At 42.7% G+C, this 22,698-nt stretch overlaps 1 protein-coding gene across 2 annotated transcripts; it reads left to right on the top strand.

The window, feature by feature from the left end:
- Nucleotides 1-4,037: 4,037 nt before the first annotated feature.
- On the top strand, nt 4,038-21,739 carry calb2a (calbindin 2a; the record flags this gene model as incomplete). Of its 2 annotated transcripts, none has more annotated exons than XM_084554591.1 (11): nt 4,038-4,176; nt 8,156-8,232; nt 8,324-8,413; nt 10,091-10,171; nt 12,490-12,546; nt 14,889-14,966; nt 16,138-16,193; nt 16,333-16,372; nt 16,528-16,581; nt 20,431-20,502; nt 21,608-21,739. In XM_084554591.1, the coding sequence occupies exons 1-11, from the start codon at nt 4,083-4,085 to the stop codon at nt 21,722-21,724; spliced, it is 816 nt and encodes a 271-aa protein (XP_084410717.1). In that variant the 5' UTR covers nt 4,038-4,082. The 2 variants fall into 2 exon arrangements, with proteins under 2 accessions (XP_084410717.1, XP_084410718.1); XM_084554592.1 differs by having other exon boundaries at nt 20,431-20,490; nt 21,608-21,724.
- Between the last annotated feature and the right edge of the window lie 959 nt (nt 21,740-22,698).

Genomic DNA, 22,698 nt, shown 5'->3' with positions numbered 1-22,698 from the left:
GAGATAATGGCAAACATCTCTATCTTCAGCTCCCCCCCTCTCCCAGTCCCAGACAAACGATGGGAGTGACTAAAGAGACAAGGAAAGGAGAATGAAGTGTGTTTGACTCCGCGGTCCCCACAGGCTGGCGACAGGCCTCATCTGTAATGTAATGTTGATCTATTGTCTTGGTGCCAACTGAGCCTGGGGCCCAGCAATTGATTATTATAGGGTGAAAAGAGAAGCTGAGGAAATAGAGCGGGACAGCTCTGCTGAGTTTACACTCTCAAACACTGTCATACATTGCCTTCATCCTCATCTCACACACCGATCTTGTGTACCTGCGCTCACACCGCCCGCGAGTCGTCCTGTCAGTGAGTGCGACTCCTACGAGCAGAAGATACAGCGTTAGCGAGGGGGATGTCTCTGCTGACTTTCACGCGCTGCTTCCAAAAGGAGTCGGCTGCCAGCGGCGTGTCAGCACTGTGCCAGAGAGCGGGGTGGATCTGGAAAATTACTGCTCCACCTCGAGATGTGACGGGTCAAATTCAGTGATGCATCTTACTGTGGGAGGGTGCCAGCATGGTTTATCTGGATCATCTTAATTATTTTCCTGCAGCTCCATCTGCAGTACCGATCGTGATTTAAAGCACCGAACACTGGAAGCTTAAATAACTGGCACAGGCTGCACAGTCATGTCTCTGTGTTTGGTACAATGACAGTAAATTTTACAGAACACATACCGCTACTGAAAACTTGGCCTGTTAAATGCAGAACACGTGGTTTCTGTCACTTTCAGCTCGGAGGCTCTGCACCTTTAAAGGGATAGTTCAGCAGTGTGGAAAATCTGCTTATTCCTTTCAATAGAAGCTATAGAAATTAGCTTAGCTAAGCGTAAGGAGTAAAAACAAGGGGAAGTAGCCAGCTTGGATATATACTGCCTGGCCAAAAAAAAAGTCGCCGCCTGGATTTAGCTAAGCAAACGGGTACGAGCCTCCTAATTGGATAATTACTGCATGGGTGATTATCTTTCAGCTGGCAACAAGTTATTTAACCCCAACTGATGCAATGAGTAGCTTCTCATTTCTTAAACAACCATGTCTAAAGACACATCCCGTGGTCGTGGAAAAGATGTTAGTCTGTTTGAGAAGGGTCAAATCATTGGCACATACATCAAGCAGAGAAAACATCTAAGGAGATTGAAGAAACTGCTAAAACTGGGTTAAGAACTGTCCAACGCATTATTAAAAACTGGAAGGATAGTGGGGAACCATCGTCTTTAAGGTAGACATGTGGTCCTGATTGAAAAAAATCCTGACTGATTGTGATCGGTGATCACTTAAACGTTTGGTGAAATCAAATGGAAGAAAAACAACAGTAGAACTCAGGGCTATGTTTAATAGTGAAAGTAAGAACATTTCTACACGTACAACGTGAAGGGAACTTCAAGCTGTGTAGCCTTAAGAAAACCACTAATCAGTGAAGCTAACCGGAAAAAAAAAGGCTTCGATTTGCTAGGGAGGATAAAGATTGGACTCTGGAGCAATGGAAGAAGGTCATGTGGTCTGATGAGTCCAGATTTACCCTGTTCCAGAGTGATGGGGCCATCAGGGTAAGAGGAGTGCTTGCACTCATGTTCTAGCATTTATCTGCTGAAGTTACAGATGTTTCCATCAGGAGTTTGTGGGGACCCAAACAGAGCTAAAAGAAGAGAGACTGGTTTATACACTGACGAATCTACACAATGCCGTAGCATGTCACATCGCTCTGCAACGATTCAGCCAAAAAAACGCTAACCGGCAGTGCGTTTGACTGGAGCTGAGTGGATCATGGTGGAGCTAGTTTTCTTTAAAACTATTACTGTTTTAAAGAAAAATTATTGCAAAAACTGAAAAGAGAGAAGATGCCAGAGAAGATGGAGTGTGCAACCATTGAACCATTGAAGGTTTTTCTGGGCAGGTGGACCCAGTGCAGCTACATTTCTGGGAGGTGCACATCAGGCTGTGGTGTAGTAGGGTACAGAGGTATGCCTTCATTTGAAATATGATTTTATCTGAATGCTGTAACTGCAGCATATGTAAATACTGCTGATACTTGACACATGAAATGATCTATGTTTGAAGCTCATTGCGCTGCCCCCAAGTGACCAAAAAGTACAAAATACTGAACTGTAATGATAAATATGTTGGGGTTTTTAGGGGTCCATGCAACGATGTCGCAGGATCCCTTTGGTTTTTCTTCTGATTTTTATTCTTCACCTTAATTTTCAAGGGCGAAAAGCTGCGATAGACAGGTCGCCAGTCTATCGCAGGGCTAACACAGAGAGACAGATAACCATTCACACTCACATTCACACCTACGGCCAATTTAGAATCACTGCTTGAAATTTGACAATAATAATGACTCCATACAAGCCCACCAAGTTTTGTGCAACACGGTCTATGGGGGGGGCGCGAAAATACACTGATAACGTGTAAATATTTGAATCCTATCTCCGACTCAGTTGGCAGACCCAGCTTTCCCCTAGTCACACTTGACCTCCTGTCAGGTCTTTTCACACCTGTTTTAGCCTACGACTCCCTCTAGTGGCAGACTGAGGCAATGGCATCTGTGGAAGACTGCATCCAAGGCCACCAAATTTCGTTGCTTCTGACCCGCCTGTCTCTCATTCACTTGTCAGCCAAAGGATTCCTCTAAGGATATGCCTCCTTACAGGCCGTGTCCGACCCACTTAAGCCTCAACGTCCAGCTCGGGGACAGTTTTGCCACGGCATGGACCCCTTTAAGATCGCTTGCAGTCATCTAGCTTTTTTTTGTTTTGTTTTGTTTTTTGGATGGATGGATACTGCCCCAGTCGAGTGCATAAAACCTCCTTAACTCAGTCAGCCTTTGTTTAATCCCGTGTCCTAGAGAAACATTTACATGTGTTATGCAAGAAATTGAGACTTGCATGAGCAATTTGTTTAAATACTCCTGCCCCCGTACCATTATTTTGTCTTCCTGTCACTGAAATCAACCTGCAACAGCTCGTAAAACACATCCACGTCTATTCAGAGGATTTTTTTAACACAATTGTGTGGAAAAATATGATTTCTTCCTGTGTGGAGATCTGATTTAATCCAGCAGCAGCAGGAACACGCTTCTAGGGATACTTGCCAGCCTGCTCATTGCCATCTTATTACTCCATCTTGATCACCTTTTACAGTAAATGAACCGAAGAAATATATATATGTGTGTGTGTGTGTGTGTTTTTTCTTCCATTTCCATTCTCCTAATGGGATCTGCGGCTGTGCCCGGCCCTCTGCACATAAGAGCGGCCACTAATGAAAAAAGTTATTTTTTTTTCCTCCCCTCCTTTGCTATTTCTTTTTTCTTTTTAGAATTTACATTTATTATGTGGGCTAATCACTGCTGGCTAGGGGCAGTGTGGGAAATGTGATTAGTGTGTGAGCTCTAATTAAGTCTGTGAAGCCTCACACACTGGCAGACAGGCTCGGGGAGGTGCACGCTTAGATACACATGGATGTGGTATAGGAAGGAACACACACACATACACACACACACACATATATATAGACGTGTATGCAGAAACATGGGGATATTCACATGCATACCTGTGGAGCAGATCAAACACACAGGCCTACACATGGGATGAAGAAGGATGCAAGCAGAAGACAGCCAATCTGCTCACTTTCTGCATCTGCACACACTTTCCCACACACACACACACACACACACACAAAGAGGCTACACACTCATCAGTCTGTCCACTGCAGTGCCCAAGACGTCCTATCACACAACTCCATCAAGCTTGGAAGAACACACACACACACATACGCAGAGGGACGCTGACTCAGATGGGATGCCGTCAGTGGCGGTGCGCCCCCAGCGGCGGTGCAGCGTCCCTGCCGCCCCTGCGCCGCGGTTAAAAAGCGGCGGGCGGCGCGCAGGGGCCACAGTGTGGGGTGTGTTTGCGCAAGGAGGCACAGAAAGAAAAAAGTTAGTCTCGGATTTTCTTGTCTTCTCTCCCTCTGCCTGTCGACTGTCCTGCAGCAGCAGCAGCAGCAGCAGCAGCAGCAGCAGCATCCGCCACCGAGAGCACCATGGCAAACAAAGCACAGCAGCCTCCTCACCTGCACCTGGCCGAGGTCACCGCGTCCCAGTTCCTTGACATTTGGAAACATTTCGACGCTGACGGTAAGAGTTTTTTTATGTTGCTGTTCTGCGTAAAAGTTGATTTAAACTGAAAATTAGTGAAATATTAATTAACTGGATACACTGGATTTAGAATAGAACCACAATACATGGGGAAACATAAGGAAACATATTGAAAAGCGCACTTAAAATAACGCATTCTAGCCATTGTCAAGGCTAGAATGACAGACTATAATATCAAAGAGAAGGATTTCCATCTTGGAGTATTACTGTACATCGGGACTTTGGGAAATTTAAAATTGTGCAGCATAAAGTCATGTTTGCATCAGGTCTTTTGTGCATCAGCGTTGATTGTCTTCATCTCTATCGGCTCCCTGACGGATAGATTGATTTCACAGCATGATCTTTTACCAGGAAGAAACTTTCTGACGCATTCCCGGTGAGGTTATTACATTAAAAAAAGACAAAATGCTCCCAAAAAACACACAGTGATTTCATTTTACTCGTTGATATGTTAGAATAAATGATGGGTAAACTGTATAAATCGATATGAAAGAGTGATTAAAGCGCGGCAGAGCTGGATTGCAGCTCCATCCCTCTGCCTGTTAAGCTTTATGAGCGCACGGTGGTCCAGTGCGCGCCGCTCCTCTCCTCCTCTCCACTCATCTCATCTCATGGCACATAAAGTACGCTTTGATATTTCCCATTTTATTGCTCACTCTCAGCCAAAGAATCGAAATCAATGTTCCATTGAATTTGCTCTTTCTGTGGATTGATTAATCTATAATCATTGACGGTTTGCATGCTGGAGTAATTCAACTGTTTCCAGTTATTATAAGGTTTGTGTCGTGCGTTAAGTTCAGGGGGTGGTGGTGCTCTTTATGGATTTATTCAGACGTTTTCTCAGCAAACCTCCATCTCCGCCTCTGTTCTCTGCGTCTTAGCTTTCTGGTCTCAGTCAGTTCAGTCTTTCTTCCCCAATCTGCAAATATCTGTGTGCATGACAAGTTGCTTTTTGGCTGCGAATCCATCCAAATGTAGTGAAAGTTTCATCTTATTTGAAGGTCTGCAGACTGACAGCGTTTAATTCAATCTGAAGGAGGGGAAAACATTTTTATTTTTAACCTCTTATTGAACTGCTCGATTAAAATTAAAGTTTAAGGGGCTCCGCGAAGCCTTCAGGTGCGCCAGATGAGTGGGAAATGGCACAAACTGTTCACCGCCTCTTTGGAAATGAGTTCACTCATATCTTCTTAAATCTCTGTGATGACTGGGACTCCTGCAAAACTGGCCATCAATAAAAGCCACGTCTTCAGTCCTGTTTGTTCGTTCGACTTGCTTGAGGCGTCGAAAACACACACGCACCTGCAGACGAGACAAGCGGGTTGCACCTATTTGTTTTACACACACGCTCCTGGGAATTCACTGTCAGCGTGATCTGCTCTGACGCCTTGCACACACGCTGAAACGTACCCCACGGGGAAATCAGGGCGGATTGAGGAGTCGGGTGTGGTAGGGGAGGTGGAGATGGAGGTGGTGGTGGTGGTGGGGGCTTCAGCAGCTGAGTTTCTCCGCATGAGCTGATATGAGGATGAAGTTTTATTATTATTATTTGGCTTTTACTCGACGGCACGGATCCCGAGCCCCATCACAGGTGTTTGAGGTATTTTACATACGGAGCTTTGCAGCGAGCCACTTTGCAAATCAAATGGCATCCAACAGATTTGGCTACAGCGCTTGATTTCTTGCCTCAATTGCTGGGAGCGTCTTCTGGTTGGGCCAGAATGGAAAAAAAAAAAAAAAAAAAAAAAAAAAAAAAGGAGGGCTGATTTGTTTGCTCGGATTCAGTAAACATCTCCGGGTTGCAGATTTAAAAAAAAAAGGCGATGAGCCCAGAGACGAAACCACATACTCCCCTGTCTGTCGGCCCATGCAGCACCAGAATCAACTCGCATCTGGATGGCGTCTCTTGCTGCTCATCTTGTCACTTCAAAGCTGAAAAACACTGCACTTCCTTTTCTTTTTTTCTTTTTTTTTGCTAATTATAGATCATTTGTGCTGTCAGTTATTTTTTTTATTTGACCTGGATATGGAAATGTGCAACACTATAAGCAAAATCTGCCTCTTGAATTGACCCAGCTGTGATCTCAACACAAAATATTTGAATAGACAGGGCTGCACTCTCCTTTGAAAGGCAAATGCACATTATATATATATATATATATATATATTTATATATACATACAGGCTTTAAACATGCACTTAGTGGGCACAACTGCTCACTTTGAGAGTTTTCCTGTGTTGGGTTGGCCTTCAGGCTTCACGAATGGCGCAGTATCCTCCCAAAGAGTGCATATTTGGGCCAAGAGTGGTATTCGTGAACCATTTATCCTGCTCTCTGGTGCACGCCTTAAGAGCTTGTGCAGAGAACATATATGAAAGGGAGCTGATATGAGCGCTCACATGATATGTGATGCATAAAAGTAGTTATTTGACATTTAAATACAAAGGTCTGGGCATGAGTTGAAATGAGCCATAAAATGAAGCTGCTGGCAGTGATTTTCATTGTTTGTTTGTTTTTTTTACATCTGCACACTCTAAGACTATGCACTCGGCCGCAGCACATACACCATTTAATGATTTAATGATGCGACTCCTTCAACATACTGCTGCGGTTTAAAGGCTGAGGTTCAACCGCCGGCAGATGCTCCCTTGCACGAATAAATAATAGTTCTGCGCGGATCCATGGCTGCAGTCATCGAACATGCGACAGCGCCTCGGGATAATCTATTCACGGATCTATTTTTATTGTCATTTCATGCCGTCCGCCTTGTAGTTAATCACATCTAACTCTGTTTAATTATCAAGCAGGCCGTTTCTCTCCGGAGTGCTAAATGTCAATAAGACCCACAGGAGGGAGGCTCGGCGGCAGCGAGGCATTTCGCTGTCCCACTTATTGAAAGCGCAGAGTTTGTATTCATGAGTTTTGATAACATCACTAAGGGAAGGCATGTGAGCGCGCACACACACACACACACACACATACACACACACGGAAAACATTACCATGGATAGAACAAAGACGCTAAGATGTTGGTTAGATGGAGAGAAGGAGTTAGATCCAAGATGACAGAGAGAGAGAGACGGCGAGTTAGAGCGAGAGGAGAGGAAGAGGATGGCATAATAATCTTTGTTAGTGTTTAATGAGGCAGCTCTGCCTTCCAGGGTTTTATTGAAGCAGCTAGTCGCATCGTTTGGAGCCATCTGTCCAGCCATTCACCAAGCTTGTTGATAGACTATTGGCACAGGTTCACACACTACCTGGGTGAAGCAGGCACCCTCATTTGTCCTCGGAATAGGCACCGTCAGGGCAACGGACCACCGAGGAAAAAAAGAAGAAAATAAGACGAGAGAGGAAGAAAATCAACCTGCAGATTACTTTGTCGCGACAGAATCCAAGAAGTGTGACAAAAACGAAGCACAACTTGTCAAAGTGACTGAGTTACAGTCAAATAAGACATTTTCTGAAGAACTGTAGAAGTTTCAAATTATCTTTCGCACTTGAGGTCATCTTAAAAAAGCAAATTCAGGTCGAAATTACCCATATAATTTATCACTCTACACCTATATTATCTATATTGATTCATCCTATTTGCCAAAGTTCCCACTCAATGCCATATTGATTTCTGCGGAGTAAAAGGAGCTGCCTGTGGATCATCACCTTGAAAATACAAGAAAAGCTTTATCATTTCCATATATAACATCTCCTGGGGTTGTACCCTGCAAACACAGTGTTTGAGGAGTGATCAGCTTGCGTTGTCAATAGTGGAATCTATCAGAGGTGGAGGAAGGAAGTCACTGGTAAAAGGCTCATGTTTGAATCAATACTAGAGCCGTCATGGGATCTGTTTGACACCGTGACACAGTGACCACATCTGGGTTTACGAGGTTTTTGCATGTCAGCAATACCGACTTTTGTCATGTTGCAGTACCATGCAGTTATGGTTTATCCATCTCCCAGGCAATGGCTACATCGAGGGGAAGGAGCTGGAGAACTTCTTCAGGGAGTTGGAGACGGCCCGGAGAGGAGCAGGGGTGGTGAGTTCAGGGACTTGGGGATTAAATCACAGTTCCATAAACTGACCAGTCGTTTTTTTTTTTACTTATGCTCAACACAAATGCTTTGCAGGACCCTACAAACCCCACATTCAGAGAAAAGATGAAGGAGTTCATGCAGAAGTTCGACAAGAACAAAGATGGACGAATTGAGATGTCAGAGGTAAGGCCTCGGAAATCTTTGTTTTGGCATTTGTGGAAATTAGTAGTTTGTTTTCCTGACAAAATTTACAGGAGAAGATTGATACCATGCTCACAGAAGCAGCCTGCATCTAGTTAGCTTAGCTTAGCATAAAGACTGGAAACAAGAGGCCATCTAGCACTCATCAAGCCCTAATTTGACATTTTTGGAAAGGAGCTCTCACTTCCTTGCCAAGAGTGAGATGAGATGATTAATATCAGTAACATATCTGTTATACAACTACTTCAAGCGACTGGCTAGGTTAGCTTAGCATAAACTGACAAAGGGGGAACAGCTGGCCTCCATGAAATCTTTAGAGACTTCCAGAGGATCTGTTTTCACATAGTGAGATTAATATCACTCATATCAGTTTTGTTAATATGAATCATATACAGCAAGCAGCCAGTTAGCTTAGCATAAAGACTGGAAATAGGGGAACAGCTAGCCTCCATTAAACCCCAGTTTTTCATTTTCACTTTCTTGCCAAGACTGAGATGAGATTTTTAACATTACTCTAATATTTGTTCAGGAAATATGAAACATAAACAAAAAGCAGACGGTTAGATTAGCTTAGCATAGAGACTGGAAACAGGGGAACAACTAGTTTCTACCAAACTTTATTTGGGCATTTTAAGAAATATGCCTTTTCACTTTCTTGACCAGAGTGAGATACCGAGATTAATATCACAACTGTTCTGCAGATATGACACATAAACAGCAAGCAGCCATTCAGCTTAGCTTAGCATAAAGACCAGAAACTAGACCAAACATGGTTTTAACTTTCACTTTGTAGTCTAGACACAGAATTCAAAACTGAGCAGTTCACAACCCTCAGTGTTCATAGGTTAGTTTTATTTTTATATTGCCAGGCTAGTTTCCAATATTTTTGTGAAGATAACTGGCTATTACCTCTAGCTTCAGTTCTAGGAATTGAATATCCAAAATGTCTAACCATCTCTTTAGCTTATAGAAGAAAAGGAAACATTCGGTAAATTTTCTCTTACAATGGAATCATTCAAATGAAGTCTTCTTCCATTTGAGTTGCTGCCATGACTTTCTTTTAGGATTTTTGATGAGCATCAGTCACTGAAATGTTGCTCAGGCACAAAACTGACTGAAGAAAAAGATTGAGGTGTTCTACTCTCCAGCGGGTGGTGAGAAACTCTGTGATAGTGAAAGCCGAGATAATACACACAGCCAAAAACGCAGTACAAGTGAGCGGCTGCAGAAGCCCGATCAATAATACGATCAATTGCATAAATGCAGTGTTTCATGATGGTCTCTAAAGAGCATCAGTTTGGGATATTGCTTTCCCTCAATTTTAGTGTGTGATTTGAAAAAGATGCGAGAAGGAGGGCTTCTGCAATATCAATACCCCGCTGCTGGAATGGAAAATCTGCAAATGAGTTTTCAGTTCAAGGCGTGGGTGAACATCTAGCAAGTCTGAACATCCAAAACCAAGATTTTTAATAAATATTCCGAACATGGGCATAATCGGGCTTGTGAGGCTATGGCTCTCCATTATTTATGCCAAGTTGCTCGTTTGAGGCCTCGCAGACAAAAAGCTCCACAGTCTCCATCTTTCTCCATCTCCCAGCAGATCAACTCCACCATTTAGTCTTCTCACCAGTCCTATTTTCCTGTCATTCCTCTCTCTAGCTGGCCCAGATCCTTCCAACTGAAGAGAACTTCTTGCTCTGCTTCAGACAGTTCGTCAGCTCCAGCGCTGAGTTTATGGCGGTAAGAGTGTTTTTTTTTTGTTTTTTTTTCTTACACAAAGCTGCTGTTCCTTCTGGTGAACTTGGTCATTTGATCAGTTCCTTTGGACTTTTTATACAAAAGCTCCGTGTTTGCTAGGAAATGTCTTTAGCCAGGGCTTTTGTACTCCAACCAACCATACATTACCGACCTGAGTCAGTCAACCGTGGAGGGTCGACAGCCTGCATGTTCTCTGCCCACCAGCTAATTTCATGCATTAATTCCCGCTGGATGGTTGAAGGTGTACCAATTAGTGAATTAAACTGGAGTCGTCTGGAACAAAACACACACACTGCTGCCCTCAGATGCACGTCTTACATTACAAATCAAGTGACTGTATATCTGTCACAAACAGCGACAGGACAATTAAATAAATAGAGGGGTGACTAGTGCAAAATACAAGTGTGGGTTGAGAGGACCCATTAGCTTTGGCATTTTGAGCACAGAAAGCAGTCAGTGCTAATTACTCACGTCTGTAAATGGCACTAAAAGATGCTTTTAAATGTCGCTCTGAATTGTTATGGGTAAGTGTAAATTGAAGAGCTTTGCAGAGGAGCTAAGACTTAAGAGAATTTCTAATGTTGGCGCCCCCTAGTGGCCTCTGAAAAGGCAATTTTGCATGAACTTTGACATGCAGAAAACATGTGAAAATCATTATCAAACATCTACTATAACCAAAATTTAAACCAGCTTTACTGAGGCTAGCTAGAAACCAAGCGGGAAAAAAACGTGGAAGCGACAAAAACTGCAGTTCCTCAATTGGCCACTTGAGGCTGGCTACAAAAGTGAGTCAACACCCGATAAATTTTCCAACTCTGCAGGAGCCTGGTGCAAAAAATAGCTGTGGTCCAGGTCCATATAGCAAATTTCTCCATTCATGACAACTGTAGGTGAATTTTTATGTAACACAACTCATTTAGATTATATCAAGACTTTATGTATTACATAATTAAGGAAGTTACTGCTTTGAGTCACCGCAATGTCAAGATGGCGACCGTCAGAGACACCACATTGAGCTTCAAAACAGCTCTTGACGCCACCAGTAGGTTTCCTGAAGAGCCGTTTTGAATCTCAATGTGGTGTTCATCAATCCTTATATACAGTCAGAGTTAGCTAAAAGCAGTTAACACACATGGAATCAAAAAGGAAGACGTCATTAACCATAGAAAACAACAAAAATAAGAATGCTTGAGATATTCTCAAGTGGTCAAGTGGACAGTGAAGATGCTCAAAATTAACCTCGCAGAACGTAAGACTGTTCGCTGTTTCGTTCTGCTGCAGAAACCATTTATATATGAAAATTTCTGAAGCCGAAGTGCTGCTGTGAATTTTGAATAATGAATGACTGGAAGAGTAACAAAAAGCTCTCTGCAGAGCAGGACGAGTGTCGAAAGCTATAGTCGCAAATGGACATCATTTATTCCTCAAAATACCTCCGGAAGATAAGGAGAAGAGAAAGAAGACGGCAGATCTCGTGTTAGATCTGCGGCAGAGAAAGAATGGAGCCAATTAGAAACCAATTACACGTGGGGAAGAGGCTGTCCGTGTCTCCTGTTGTCACACGGAGAAGGAAGGAAACGAGGAGAAGGACGAGGGATGAAAGCGAACGGGGGACGGATACAAAGGGCAAATGAGAGAAAGCGGGACGGGAGAAGACGTAAATGAAATGTCGATGGGGAGTTGAGATCCAGAGTTGGAGGACATAAAACAGGAGAGGGGGATTAATCAGTCTTTGTCGAGGGGCGCGGGGAAGGAGGGAAGAAGTGGGCACAGAAGGTTTTTAAGGGGTTAGAATGAGGAAGCAGAACCTTCTATTTTCAGAGCCATATATAATAGATAACACCACTGTAGCTCCTCTCTGCAGAGCCCAGAGGAGGCGAGAGGGAGTAGAGGGGAGGACGAAGGAGAAGGGGGAAGGGCCATCCATCTTTGATAAGGAGGCCTTCTTTGGATAGGGACAGCTGCTAGATTAAAACATTTATTAAAATGACTTTCTCTCCGTCTCTCGTCGCTCTCCGTCGCCCCTCTGCTCTGTTCGTGGGCGAATGGGATTGTATTGGAAACCGTGTGATTACAGCGACGGGCCGGGGCTCCTGTGGTCGTCCCCTCTGCAACGGTTTCCGCTCTGCGCCAGAGAAAAAGTCAAACCTTTGGCGCAGTTAAAGAGCAAAGCCGGACGGTCGATCAGAGAGGATTTGTGAACGGGGAAGAAATGTAAATCAGTGTGCTTTGTGCTTCCTCGCGCCTCGGTGTAAGAGGAAAATCCAATTTCTTTTCTTCTTTTTGTTGATTTCTTTCAGGCATGGCGGCGATATGACACAGATCGCAGTGGCTACATCGAGGCGAATGAACTGAAGGTAAATAAGCATCATACCCAGCGACACGTCAAACTCAGACCACCCAATGACGAATTTACAAATATCACAAGCACCTTTTATTTATTCATTCATCTGCTTAATTTGTCATGTTTATTCTTATTTTATGTCCTTTTTTTCTCTTTCCCCTCCCTTGCACATCAACACACATACTCATTAACAGAACAACAACAATCCCAAAGTGTAATAACCAAGATTGTAGGAGCTGAGAAGACCATATATTACAATAATCTGTAATCTGTAAACCTTTTACTGACATTTTAAGTGTCTTAATTTGTCATTGTTTGCACCAATAAAAAAAGAAGAAAGATTTTAACTTAAACTACACTTTACTTTCTTTTTTTGTCATTTTTTTAAATGAGAAAATAATTTGATGTTTGGATATTTGCTTTCTAGCTGAGCGTTAGATGAACAAAACACTCAACGTGAAGTTAAAGCCAGGAAATGATTAGCTTAGCTTAGTTTAGCATAGCATAGGCAGCATGTCCAGTGATGAAATAGTCTGAGCACGTAACTCTATTTCAAAAACATATTTAAAATATTTTAACATGTTAATTACTGAGATTTAAAGGTACTGTTAGCTCTGTTAGGCCAGTTTCCTGTCCTGGAGCTAAGCTATGCTAACTGGCTTTTAGCGCTAGCTTTATATTTAGCATAAAAATACTTGATTTTAAGTTGCAATCTCAAAGGTTTTAGTCCAGGTTGATTTGGTGACACCTGTAGCTGGTGGTAACGGCAAATACAGATTAATAATATCACGTCGCCGACTTCAGCGTAACAAAAGTCGGACAATAATTGGTACTCATCCGCCATTTTTTCTAGCAGCTGTGATCCGAGTTTATCCTGCTCCTGGTAGGAGTTTGCAAACAGCAGGACACAGTTAAAAGGAGTTGTTTACCTCTCCGAGAAGTTGGAGGTATTCAGCCTGCAGCCCTTCATCTAACAGCTCATTGTGGCTGCCCCTTCTCGTTTCATTACTCCCAGACAAAACATGTGTCTGCGATGTGTTAAGCTGACTGAAAAAAAAATTGCATTTCCTACTTCATAATAAAAGTCAGTGTGCGTTTTTCAAATTAAACGCCTTTAATGCGAACCTGTGACATCCAGTTATGCAGATGTATTGTATAAATATGGTTTCAGACGCCAGTGTATTTAAATAAAAATCTTTGAGATTGCCTCTTTAAGGCTTTACAATAAAGCAGATAAGTATATTTACTATTTTTACTTACACTGCAACACCTTTAAGATTTACTTACATATTTAATATAAAGAGAGTATTTTTTCCACTATTACAGCAAACATTCCTTTAAATCTCCCACAGGTCATTTTTAAACATTCGGCACTGAGATTTGTGTTTTATTTCATTTTATTTTATATACATGTGTGAGCATAAGGGAGAGTCAGGCCAGGTAGCAGCTTTGACACTGGAGGGTAAAGTGGCTGCTCCACAAGAAAATCCCCAATGACCTCGCCTGTTTTTTTCGTCAGGTGAGGATTCAGATGCAAGGGCGTTTTCTCAAATGTTATTCACTTCAACACCTCTTGGAAATGTTGTCTCAAATTATATAAAGAGAAAAAAGCACTCCCACACTCTGGGGAGCCGACAGCGTTAATGGGCTGAGTGGGTCACGTGTTACGTACAGATTAGGCTGCTCAGGGTTGTTGTGGGATTCGCATTTCTTCCAGCTGACCAGGTGGAGAGGAGATACTCAGGTGTGGCTGTTTGAAAGCAATGGAAAATTACAGATGAGATCTCCCGGCAGCAGACTTGTGTCTCGCCGCATAATTGCGAGCAGACGCGGAAAATATCGACTCAAGTAGCACGCGAGAGATATAGTACGTGTTAATGTAATGTACCTTTATTTCTGAATTTCAGAAAAAAAAAATGTACTGTTTAATGGCCTACATTTACTGTAGTTACAATTTTATTGGGATATTCTACAAACAAGCACAAGATAAACTCATTAATTACCATAAAACTATCACTATCCTTATTTTTTACATTATATCTTTACGTTCTGTCTTCTTATCCTCCTTTTTATCTAATTTCTCTTTCCTTTTTTAACACATCCTTAATTTTGCATTTCATTTTATTCATCTTAAGCTTGTGAGGAAGCTGTTTTATATCACATTAAAAGTCAATTTCATAATATGGTTGAATTGTAGATTCTATACTAAGATCTAAGAACCTTTTGTGGTAGTTTCGAGGCTTCATCTACATATTTTACCTCCTGTATTCACCGTACTCGTCCTGCCTCATTTGTAATTGATGATCAGGCAGAAACACTTTTCTAATCTTGAGTATTTCACGTCTCTGTCCGCAGGGCTTCCTGTCAGACCTGCTGGAGAAAGCTAACAGACACTACGATGACCAGAAGCTGCAGGAGTACACACAGACCATAGTAAGACTCGTGAACTAAGAGCCATATGCAGTCGTGACAAAAGGTCTAAGTCTAATGTTCATCTGGTCTAGCGGCCCTCAAAGGTCTGTCACGATAGTGGTGGCAGCGTCATGCTTCTCTGTGGTTGTGACCCATCATTTCCTGTAGGTTGCGAGTTTGCAGCCCATATTTACAGGAGTGACATATGCTATGGACATAAAAGAGACCAGGGAATCATGATGAAATTCAGCTAGTTGTAGTGATGACAGAAAAAAAAAAAACCTTTGGTGATGCAAAAGGAAGTGGTGAGGACCAACTTTGAGGTGACAACCAATGGAAGTGACTGCTGGACCAAATCGCTTTAAGCCATGTCCACATATAAGAAATTTGCTAGTCCATTGCTTTGTAGCTGATAGTTGGTCGCTCCAGTTGGTTGCCCAGATAACCCCCTTTTAACATTCCCACCCCAAATGTTTCCGAGTGAAACAAGCAGAACATAAAAAAAGAAGATAGAGCTAGCTCTTCCAGCCATCACCACAATCTCTTTGGAAAGAAAACACAGACTCTCAATGTGGATTCACATGACGCTCCTAACCTGCCATCACCATGGTGAACTTGGTGGTGGGTAGTCCTAAGTGGTGTTTCCTTGTGGTGAACGTTTGGGGAACTGAACCGTACGAGACGCTCCTATTGATTGTCCCCACAAAGTTGAGACTAAAGATTTTTTTAGCCTATCTACGCTACAACTGGTTGAATTTCATTCCTGCTAATCTCTTCCATTGTGAACGTCCATATGTAAATCGACTAATCATTGCAGTTCTTCATAGCTGGCCATCTTTGGCTTTTCTTTGAGGGAAATTTAAAGTTTAACAAAGTCCCATTGTAACTCTCTTTTCCTCTGGGTTATTACTCTGTAAAAGTTCATCTTTTATAGAAGCGGGCCGAAATGGTTGAAGCATGGTTTATGGACCAGTCCCTTTACAGGTCATCAGAACCGCGTAAAAGAAAAGAAAAAAGCCTTGTATATGAAATAAAGTCTGAACATTTACAACTGCCCATTCTGTTTTTGAGTCTGTGAAATTCATGGGCCACATTCGCCTTCGTTCTGACAGAATGAGTATATAATAAAAAAAAAAGAAAAGAAAAGAAAATGGTCTTTTCAGTTTCTCTCTATCTCCACTCTGCTTTGTAGCTCAGGATGTTTGATCTGAATGGAGATGGGAAGTTGGGCCTGTCAGAGATGGCGAGGTAATGTGCAGTTTTACCTGCTTCCGTTCTCCGTATTAATGTTGAAACGCATCGGCCTGCCGACGTTCATTCAACGTCAAGCAGCCTGAATAATTTAACGGCTATTGTGTCCGCTAATGAAGTCCTTCTCTCCCCACAGGCTTCTCCCCGTTCAGGAGAATTTCCTACTCAAATTCCAGGTAGGAAACAAACACGAAGCTGCTCATGCAATACTAAATAGATAATTTATACACAATTAATGCTAGTGAAATACACTGAGATTGGTCATACTGTGACTTTTTAGCAGTTTGCAGTCGAGCAATTAAAGACAAACTTTGTTTTTTATTTCTTACAGGGTGTCAAGTTGACCTCTGAGGAGTTCAATGCCATCTTCACATACTATGACAAGGTAGGTGGTTCTCAAACACACAAATTCTTTGTTAGCTTTTGTTCCATTAGCCTTTAGGTGTTGTGGGACGGCTCCTGGAGGTTTCTGTCCATATATTCTGCAGCAGAGCAGAGTAGCGGCACATGGACACCTCATTAGATTTAATTAAATGAAAGCTATGCGAGCTATGGGAGCAATTTAAAATGTCTTGAGGACTGTTGTTAAAACAGTATATCACACCGCTTACGTTTAAATGGACGATATTTTCTTCAGCCCAATTGAAATAGGTCTGATCAGAGACAGAAACTAAATGTGATCTGATCAGACTAAGACTGTCTGGGAAGTAGATCTGCCTTTAATATAACAGAAGAAGAAGAAGTTTATCGACCAAGACAGGCCCATTGTTTCAGTGTTGCCGTCCACACCGATTCCATCTTCGTTCATCTTGTACAACTCGTTGTTTTGGGCCTTTCGACCATTGATAACATATCTGCATTAAGAAATCATTTATTCTTCTGGTATCTCCATCAAAAACTTAGGGCAAACACGCTCAGAAACAACGGATTTATTCCAACTAGACAGAAACATTTGGATCAAGTGTCTACCTGATTATTAGGAGCCAGTATTTTCCTATTGAACAGATTGTCAAAGATTTACACCGCCTCTCTCAATCTGAAAATTCCGTCTTATTAGGTCAGTCTTTCCTGGTTTTCTGGTTTATTCTGATTATTAATTTAAAACTAGAGTCAAGTGTGTATGGTCGCGGACAAACACAGCCACACCTAGTGGACGAGAAACCAGCCTGAAAAGGATTCTTCAGTCAGCTGTCTATATTCTGCTGTAGCAAATGGAAAGAGAAGAAGAACATGCTTGGATGCTCTGCATGACTACGTCCCGTTTGTTTAGGAGCATCCTTTTTTTCTTAGAATCGCGAATATGCAAATCTCTTGTCTAAACGCCCATGGGCGCTGCCCGTCTACCTAGGGAAATGAGTTAGACTCGGTGCACCTGTCCCTTTGTAAACAGCTCAGGGTGGTTGAGCAGTGGTTCGTTTAATGGCCATATTTTCCACATTAGCGGTGGATTTGTGAAGAGAGACTGCAGGTAGTTACATGATACAAGACAGAGGGGAGCGGCAGGCCGAACGTCCAATAAATCGTTTCTCTTCTTTGTGATATCTTGTGAGCCGTTTTCTTTTTTGCGCCTGAGGAAAGAGTAGCTGTAACCTAGGTAGCTATAAGGAGGCTGACTCAATTCTGAGGAAGTAAAACTGTTCTCTCGTTTACTCTGCAAATGCATACATTCCCTTTAGAGAATAGGGAGTATGTCAATACTGATACAGTGAAGTCTATAGAAGTGGGATTCACCCTCAGCGTGGAAGATAACACTCAGTGTCTAGATATATATAATTATCTGGGGCTGCAACTAAGATATTATTTCAATCAATCAATCTGAGGAATCGATTCAACCTTGAGCTAACTAAATAAGAAACATACCCCTATGATTACCCCTGCTTTATTGAGTCTTTGCTGAGTTATGGTCCAACAGTTAGGGACACAACCACAACTCACAAGCCCCTGGACCGCTGTAACAGTCCAAATACTGATGTTGTTCTGAGGTTGGATAGTTGAAAAGTTGTTGAGGTGCTCGTGCATAGCTGTTGTGCTACTGTGTTGGGCAGTTGTTAAGTGTCGGTTTAAGGAATTCCCACAATACACAGGAAAGGCAATGAAATAACTCAATATTTAAATTCTATTGCTTATTAGAAGGCGGTTTAGACTTCTGCGTGAAATTGATGCAGTAGCTACGGCGTCAGCGCAGACCCTACGCAAACCTGTGCAGACCCTAGCGCCGTAACTGACGTGCACCTCTCCAGAAATGGAACTATACACCGCGGTGACGTAGACCACAAGAGCTGTGATTGGTCCGCTTGGTAGTAGCATGTTTACACTTTAGTATTTCCGGCTGCTTCTCCATCGCTGCCATTTTCGAACTCATTGTTTTGGATCAATAAAGACGGAACATATCAAAGAAAGGCTAACTGAGGAGTTTCGGAGATGCAAACATTTGTAGGACTTGTCTTTGGCGGAATTTCTATGTACGTAGGTTACGGCGTCTATGTCCCGCAGTAGTTTAAAAGAACATTTATATTGAAATTTTGCTAGTCTTTGCTAGAAAGCATGGTTAGTGCATGCATGTCTTGCTCGCTATAGCTATTCTGGGCAAATCGGCATTGACGCATAGTTGCAGCTCCAGGTTTGGAGTATCTTGAACATCCAGTTGATGAGGAGGTAGACCTTTTTGCATAGATATCAAAAAAGAATAAAAAGAAATGGTAACAATCGAATATTCTGCATTTGTATTCTACGTCTGGCTCTGCTGAATTGCTGCAAACAGCCCGTTGATGAAGTCCGGAGTATTTCCAGACCTAGTGATGAGATTTGTTTCTGAAACACTATTATTTCCAAGTTCAATAATGAACCTTCACACCATTCACCGCTGTCTAGGCCTTCGTTATCTTTGACAATAAAGTTAGAAGTCAGGACATGAGAATAAAGACGTTAGTCAAAGCGGTGGAAGAGGTGCAAGCGGCACACAAGTTTGTGCACCGTCTCCACCTCACAGAGGACGGGGTGACGACCCCGTCCACCCAGGACACTCTCTTTTCACCAGCCTTCCCTCTGGCAGACTCAGAGTCATGCGAGCCCGCACAAACAGACTTAAACACAGCTTCTTCCCCATGGCTGTGAAAAGACTGCTGCAGGAACCATGACCCCCCACCCCAACCAACCAACACACACACTACCTCTCACACCAGGAAACGGACTACTAAGTTTTGCACTAGTGTAAATACAGACTATTTATATATAGTATTTTACTGCACCTTCATATTTATTACATGTATACCTTTATTTCTCTTCTATACTTGTGACATGTAGCTGCTACAAGAGATGCTGCCAAACGAAATTTCGTTGTATTGTTATACAATGACAATAAAGCTTCTATTCTATTCTATTCTATGTTCAATTATAGAAGAGCCACTGCAGTCCATTCATGTACGCACCGTCTGCGAATGGAGCATGTGTGCAATTAGTTTCATCATTTTGTGATGAGCTCAGCCCCTGAAGCTCAAGCGCAGGCAGCTGCTGTCACTGGTGCCGAGAGATCGCGGCCGGGGCAAAGTGCGGCCGGTCAGCTGAACACTAACATGGCTCACGGTGCCGCAGCCCCAAACTGTGCAAGCACTCGCCTAAAAAAGGGAAAGATGACACGCAACTCGGACAAACTTGGCTGTTACCTGATGTCGCGCCGCTTTGCAGAGTGCGGCGTCTTTCATCGTTTAAAGGGGAAAAAAATTCGAGAATTCACACTTTATTCTCCAGATCTAGGACACTTCAATCTCACTTTGTGAACGTAAAAATGAAAAAATATATAAAAGACTGGCAAGATGCTCAGCTCTGAAGTCATTTTGAGACCAAGCCTAGACGGTTTTGTGCCACTTGCGAATGGTTTGGACTGATTTTCTGGCCCCAAACTCGCCACCACGAGACGTAACTCATTAATTAGCAAAGAGGATTCATGTTAACATTGCATACACAGACTTATGAATGGGAAGTCTTTTTTTTTTAATCGTTTGGCTGGTACATTCACGATCCCTGCCATATAGTGCTGAATGAAGTTGAGCAACAGTGCAGAGAAGGAAAACAAACATAACTACTGCAGCGATTGGAAAGGAATGAGAGTAAACATCAGACTTTAGCACATTGTTGAGCTGTCGTTGAATAGTGACAGTGTACATGATGTAATCTACGTTTTTTCCTTCCAGAAATATTCTGAAATGAAAACATTTGTTTGTTTTCTGTCTTCCAGGATGGGAATGGCTACATCGATGAGCAAGAGCTGGATGCTCTGCTACGAGACCTCTACCAGAAGAACAAGAAGGTGAGTCTGTGATCTGTCTTTGTAGACTTTAAATGTAGCAGTGCATATGGTAGTCATGCAGCACACAGTATGTACCACATATTTCATGCAAGCCTACGTATTAGTTATACGTTTTGGCCTATAATTTCAGTATGCTCCTTGTTCACGGTGGTGGCTCCACTTACTATTAACAGCAGCACTTATTAGACATTGTCACATTGCACTGAACCACTAGATGGCTGTCATTTATCAGTTCAGCAGCTTTGGATGTTGAGTAAACTACTTAAGTAAGCATCTGGGCGACTTAAGTACTTAAGTTGCTCCATATTAAGAAACCACCACTGTTGGTGAACTTTTACTACATGCTATGCCTGTATCACTAAACATGCTGCATGTATTGGTGATATACACCAATCAGCCACAACATTATGACCACTGACAGGAAAAGAAAATAACATTGAGCATCTTATGATAATTCAGTGGTTTGTTGGGAAGCTTTTGGACCTGGCATTCATTCATGTGGATGTTACTTAGACATGTAGCACCCACCTAGACCAGACCAGGCACCCCCACCCCATAGCAATGACACTCCTTGACGGCAGCAGCCATCCCCAGCAGGATGCAGCCTGACACACAAAAACGGTTTAGGAACAACTCAAAAAAACATGAAGAACAGCACAAGGTGTTGACCTGGCCTCCAATTTCAGTAGACCTCAAACTGATCACATATCTGTAGGATGATCCACAGAGGCCCCCCCCCCCCCCCCCCCCCCCCCCCCCAACAACACTGTGTTGCCAGACACCACAGGACACCCTCAGAAGGCCCATGTCCATTCTCTGATGAGTTATTGAGTTTTGGCGGCACAAGGGAGACCTACACAATATTAGGAAGGTGGCCATAATGTTATACCCGATCAGTGTAAAAGCACAACACAACTCTTATCTGTAGTTTGTCCCTAAAATTCACTACCATGAACAGAATGAGTAGGTAAGCAACCAAGAACAAGAAAAGTAGCTTTAGATTTCCTTTATTCCAGTGAACCTTTTTGACTTTAAACTATTCACTTTCACCACAAGGCTTCAAATTTTAGTAATGTGTATTTTGACTTCTCTGTGTGTCTTTCAGGAGGTGGACCTGCAGAACCTGTCGGGCTACAAGGAGAGCATCATGAGCCTGTCCGACGGAGGGAAGCTCTACCGCGGCGAGTTGGAAATCGTCCTCTGCAGGGAGCCGATTGTGTGACTTTTCTTCCTCTCGTGTTGCATATCATCGTTTTCTCTGCCTGCCCCGCCCTTCTCCTGAGACCTCACCCACTTCCAGCTGAGTGGCAGCATATACCAGGTGCATGTGCCGGACACCCCACTCCCCTTTCGTCCCCCCCGAGTCATTTCATGAACCCTCTCCACCCCAAAAGCAACGAATTCCAAATGAATGATAAGTGCACTGTCAGCACCCAGCAGCTCTGAAATAAATTCTCCTCAAATTTTCTGCAAATTTTTCCCATCTGAATCCGTTAGCTTTTCACCCTCAGACTTTTCCTCTCAACTCTCCCATTTTCCAACCTCGTCCCTGTTCATGCTGTGCCTGACGTGCAAGTCCCGACCAAACCCCTCTACCGCAACACAAATGACCCGTTGACCACCACCGAATCTTTATCCCCCGGCTTAATTTATTCCCTCGCTTTTTCCAACTTTGCATTAAATATGATATATGTAGTCGAAACAAAACTGCAGGCCGATGTGTTTGAATTGATCGCATTTATAATCTGTGACGGAGCTGATGTCAACTTTTCCACCTCTGTTTCTCCGGAAATCATCATGTTCCATTAAAACTCTTGTGTACCATCGCCATGGTTTTCATTTTCAACGTTTGTTTTTGGCTGATACTGTCAATTGAAAAATATTAATAAAATATCTTAAGATAAAATCGTCTTTGACGTTGCATTGTATATCCTCTCAGAGTTAATGGGTGTTGAGTCATTCCCTCAAAATTACATTGACTGATTACTTCCTGTTGTGCTGACCTTGGCCACTTCCCCAACTTCAGTCTAGGCAAAGCACGAGATTAACAATGGCTGCAAAAATCGTGAAGTTAGTTTCAAGTGTCGGGCAACTTCCGATGCTTTTTAAATTTAAATTTACTGCTTAGTGTGCAGTGGAATCTGGAAGATGACAGAAATAATGCATGTTTTGCTGCGCTGACTCCGACAGCGTTAT

This window comes from Chelon labrosus, assembly GCF_963514085.1.
Source record: "Chelon labrosus genome assembly, chromosome: 11".
In the NCBI taxonomy this organism is placed as follows: Eukaryota; Metazoa; Chordata; class Actinopteri; order Mugiliformes; family Mugilidae; genus Chelon; species Chelon labrosus.
This window is presented reverse-complemented; position numbering and strand designations above follow the sequence as displayed.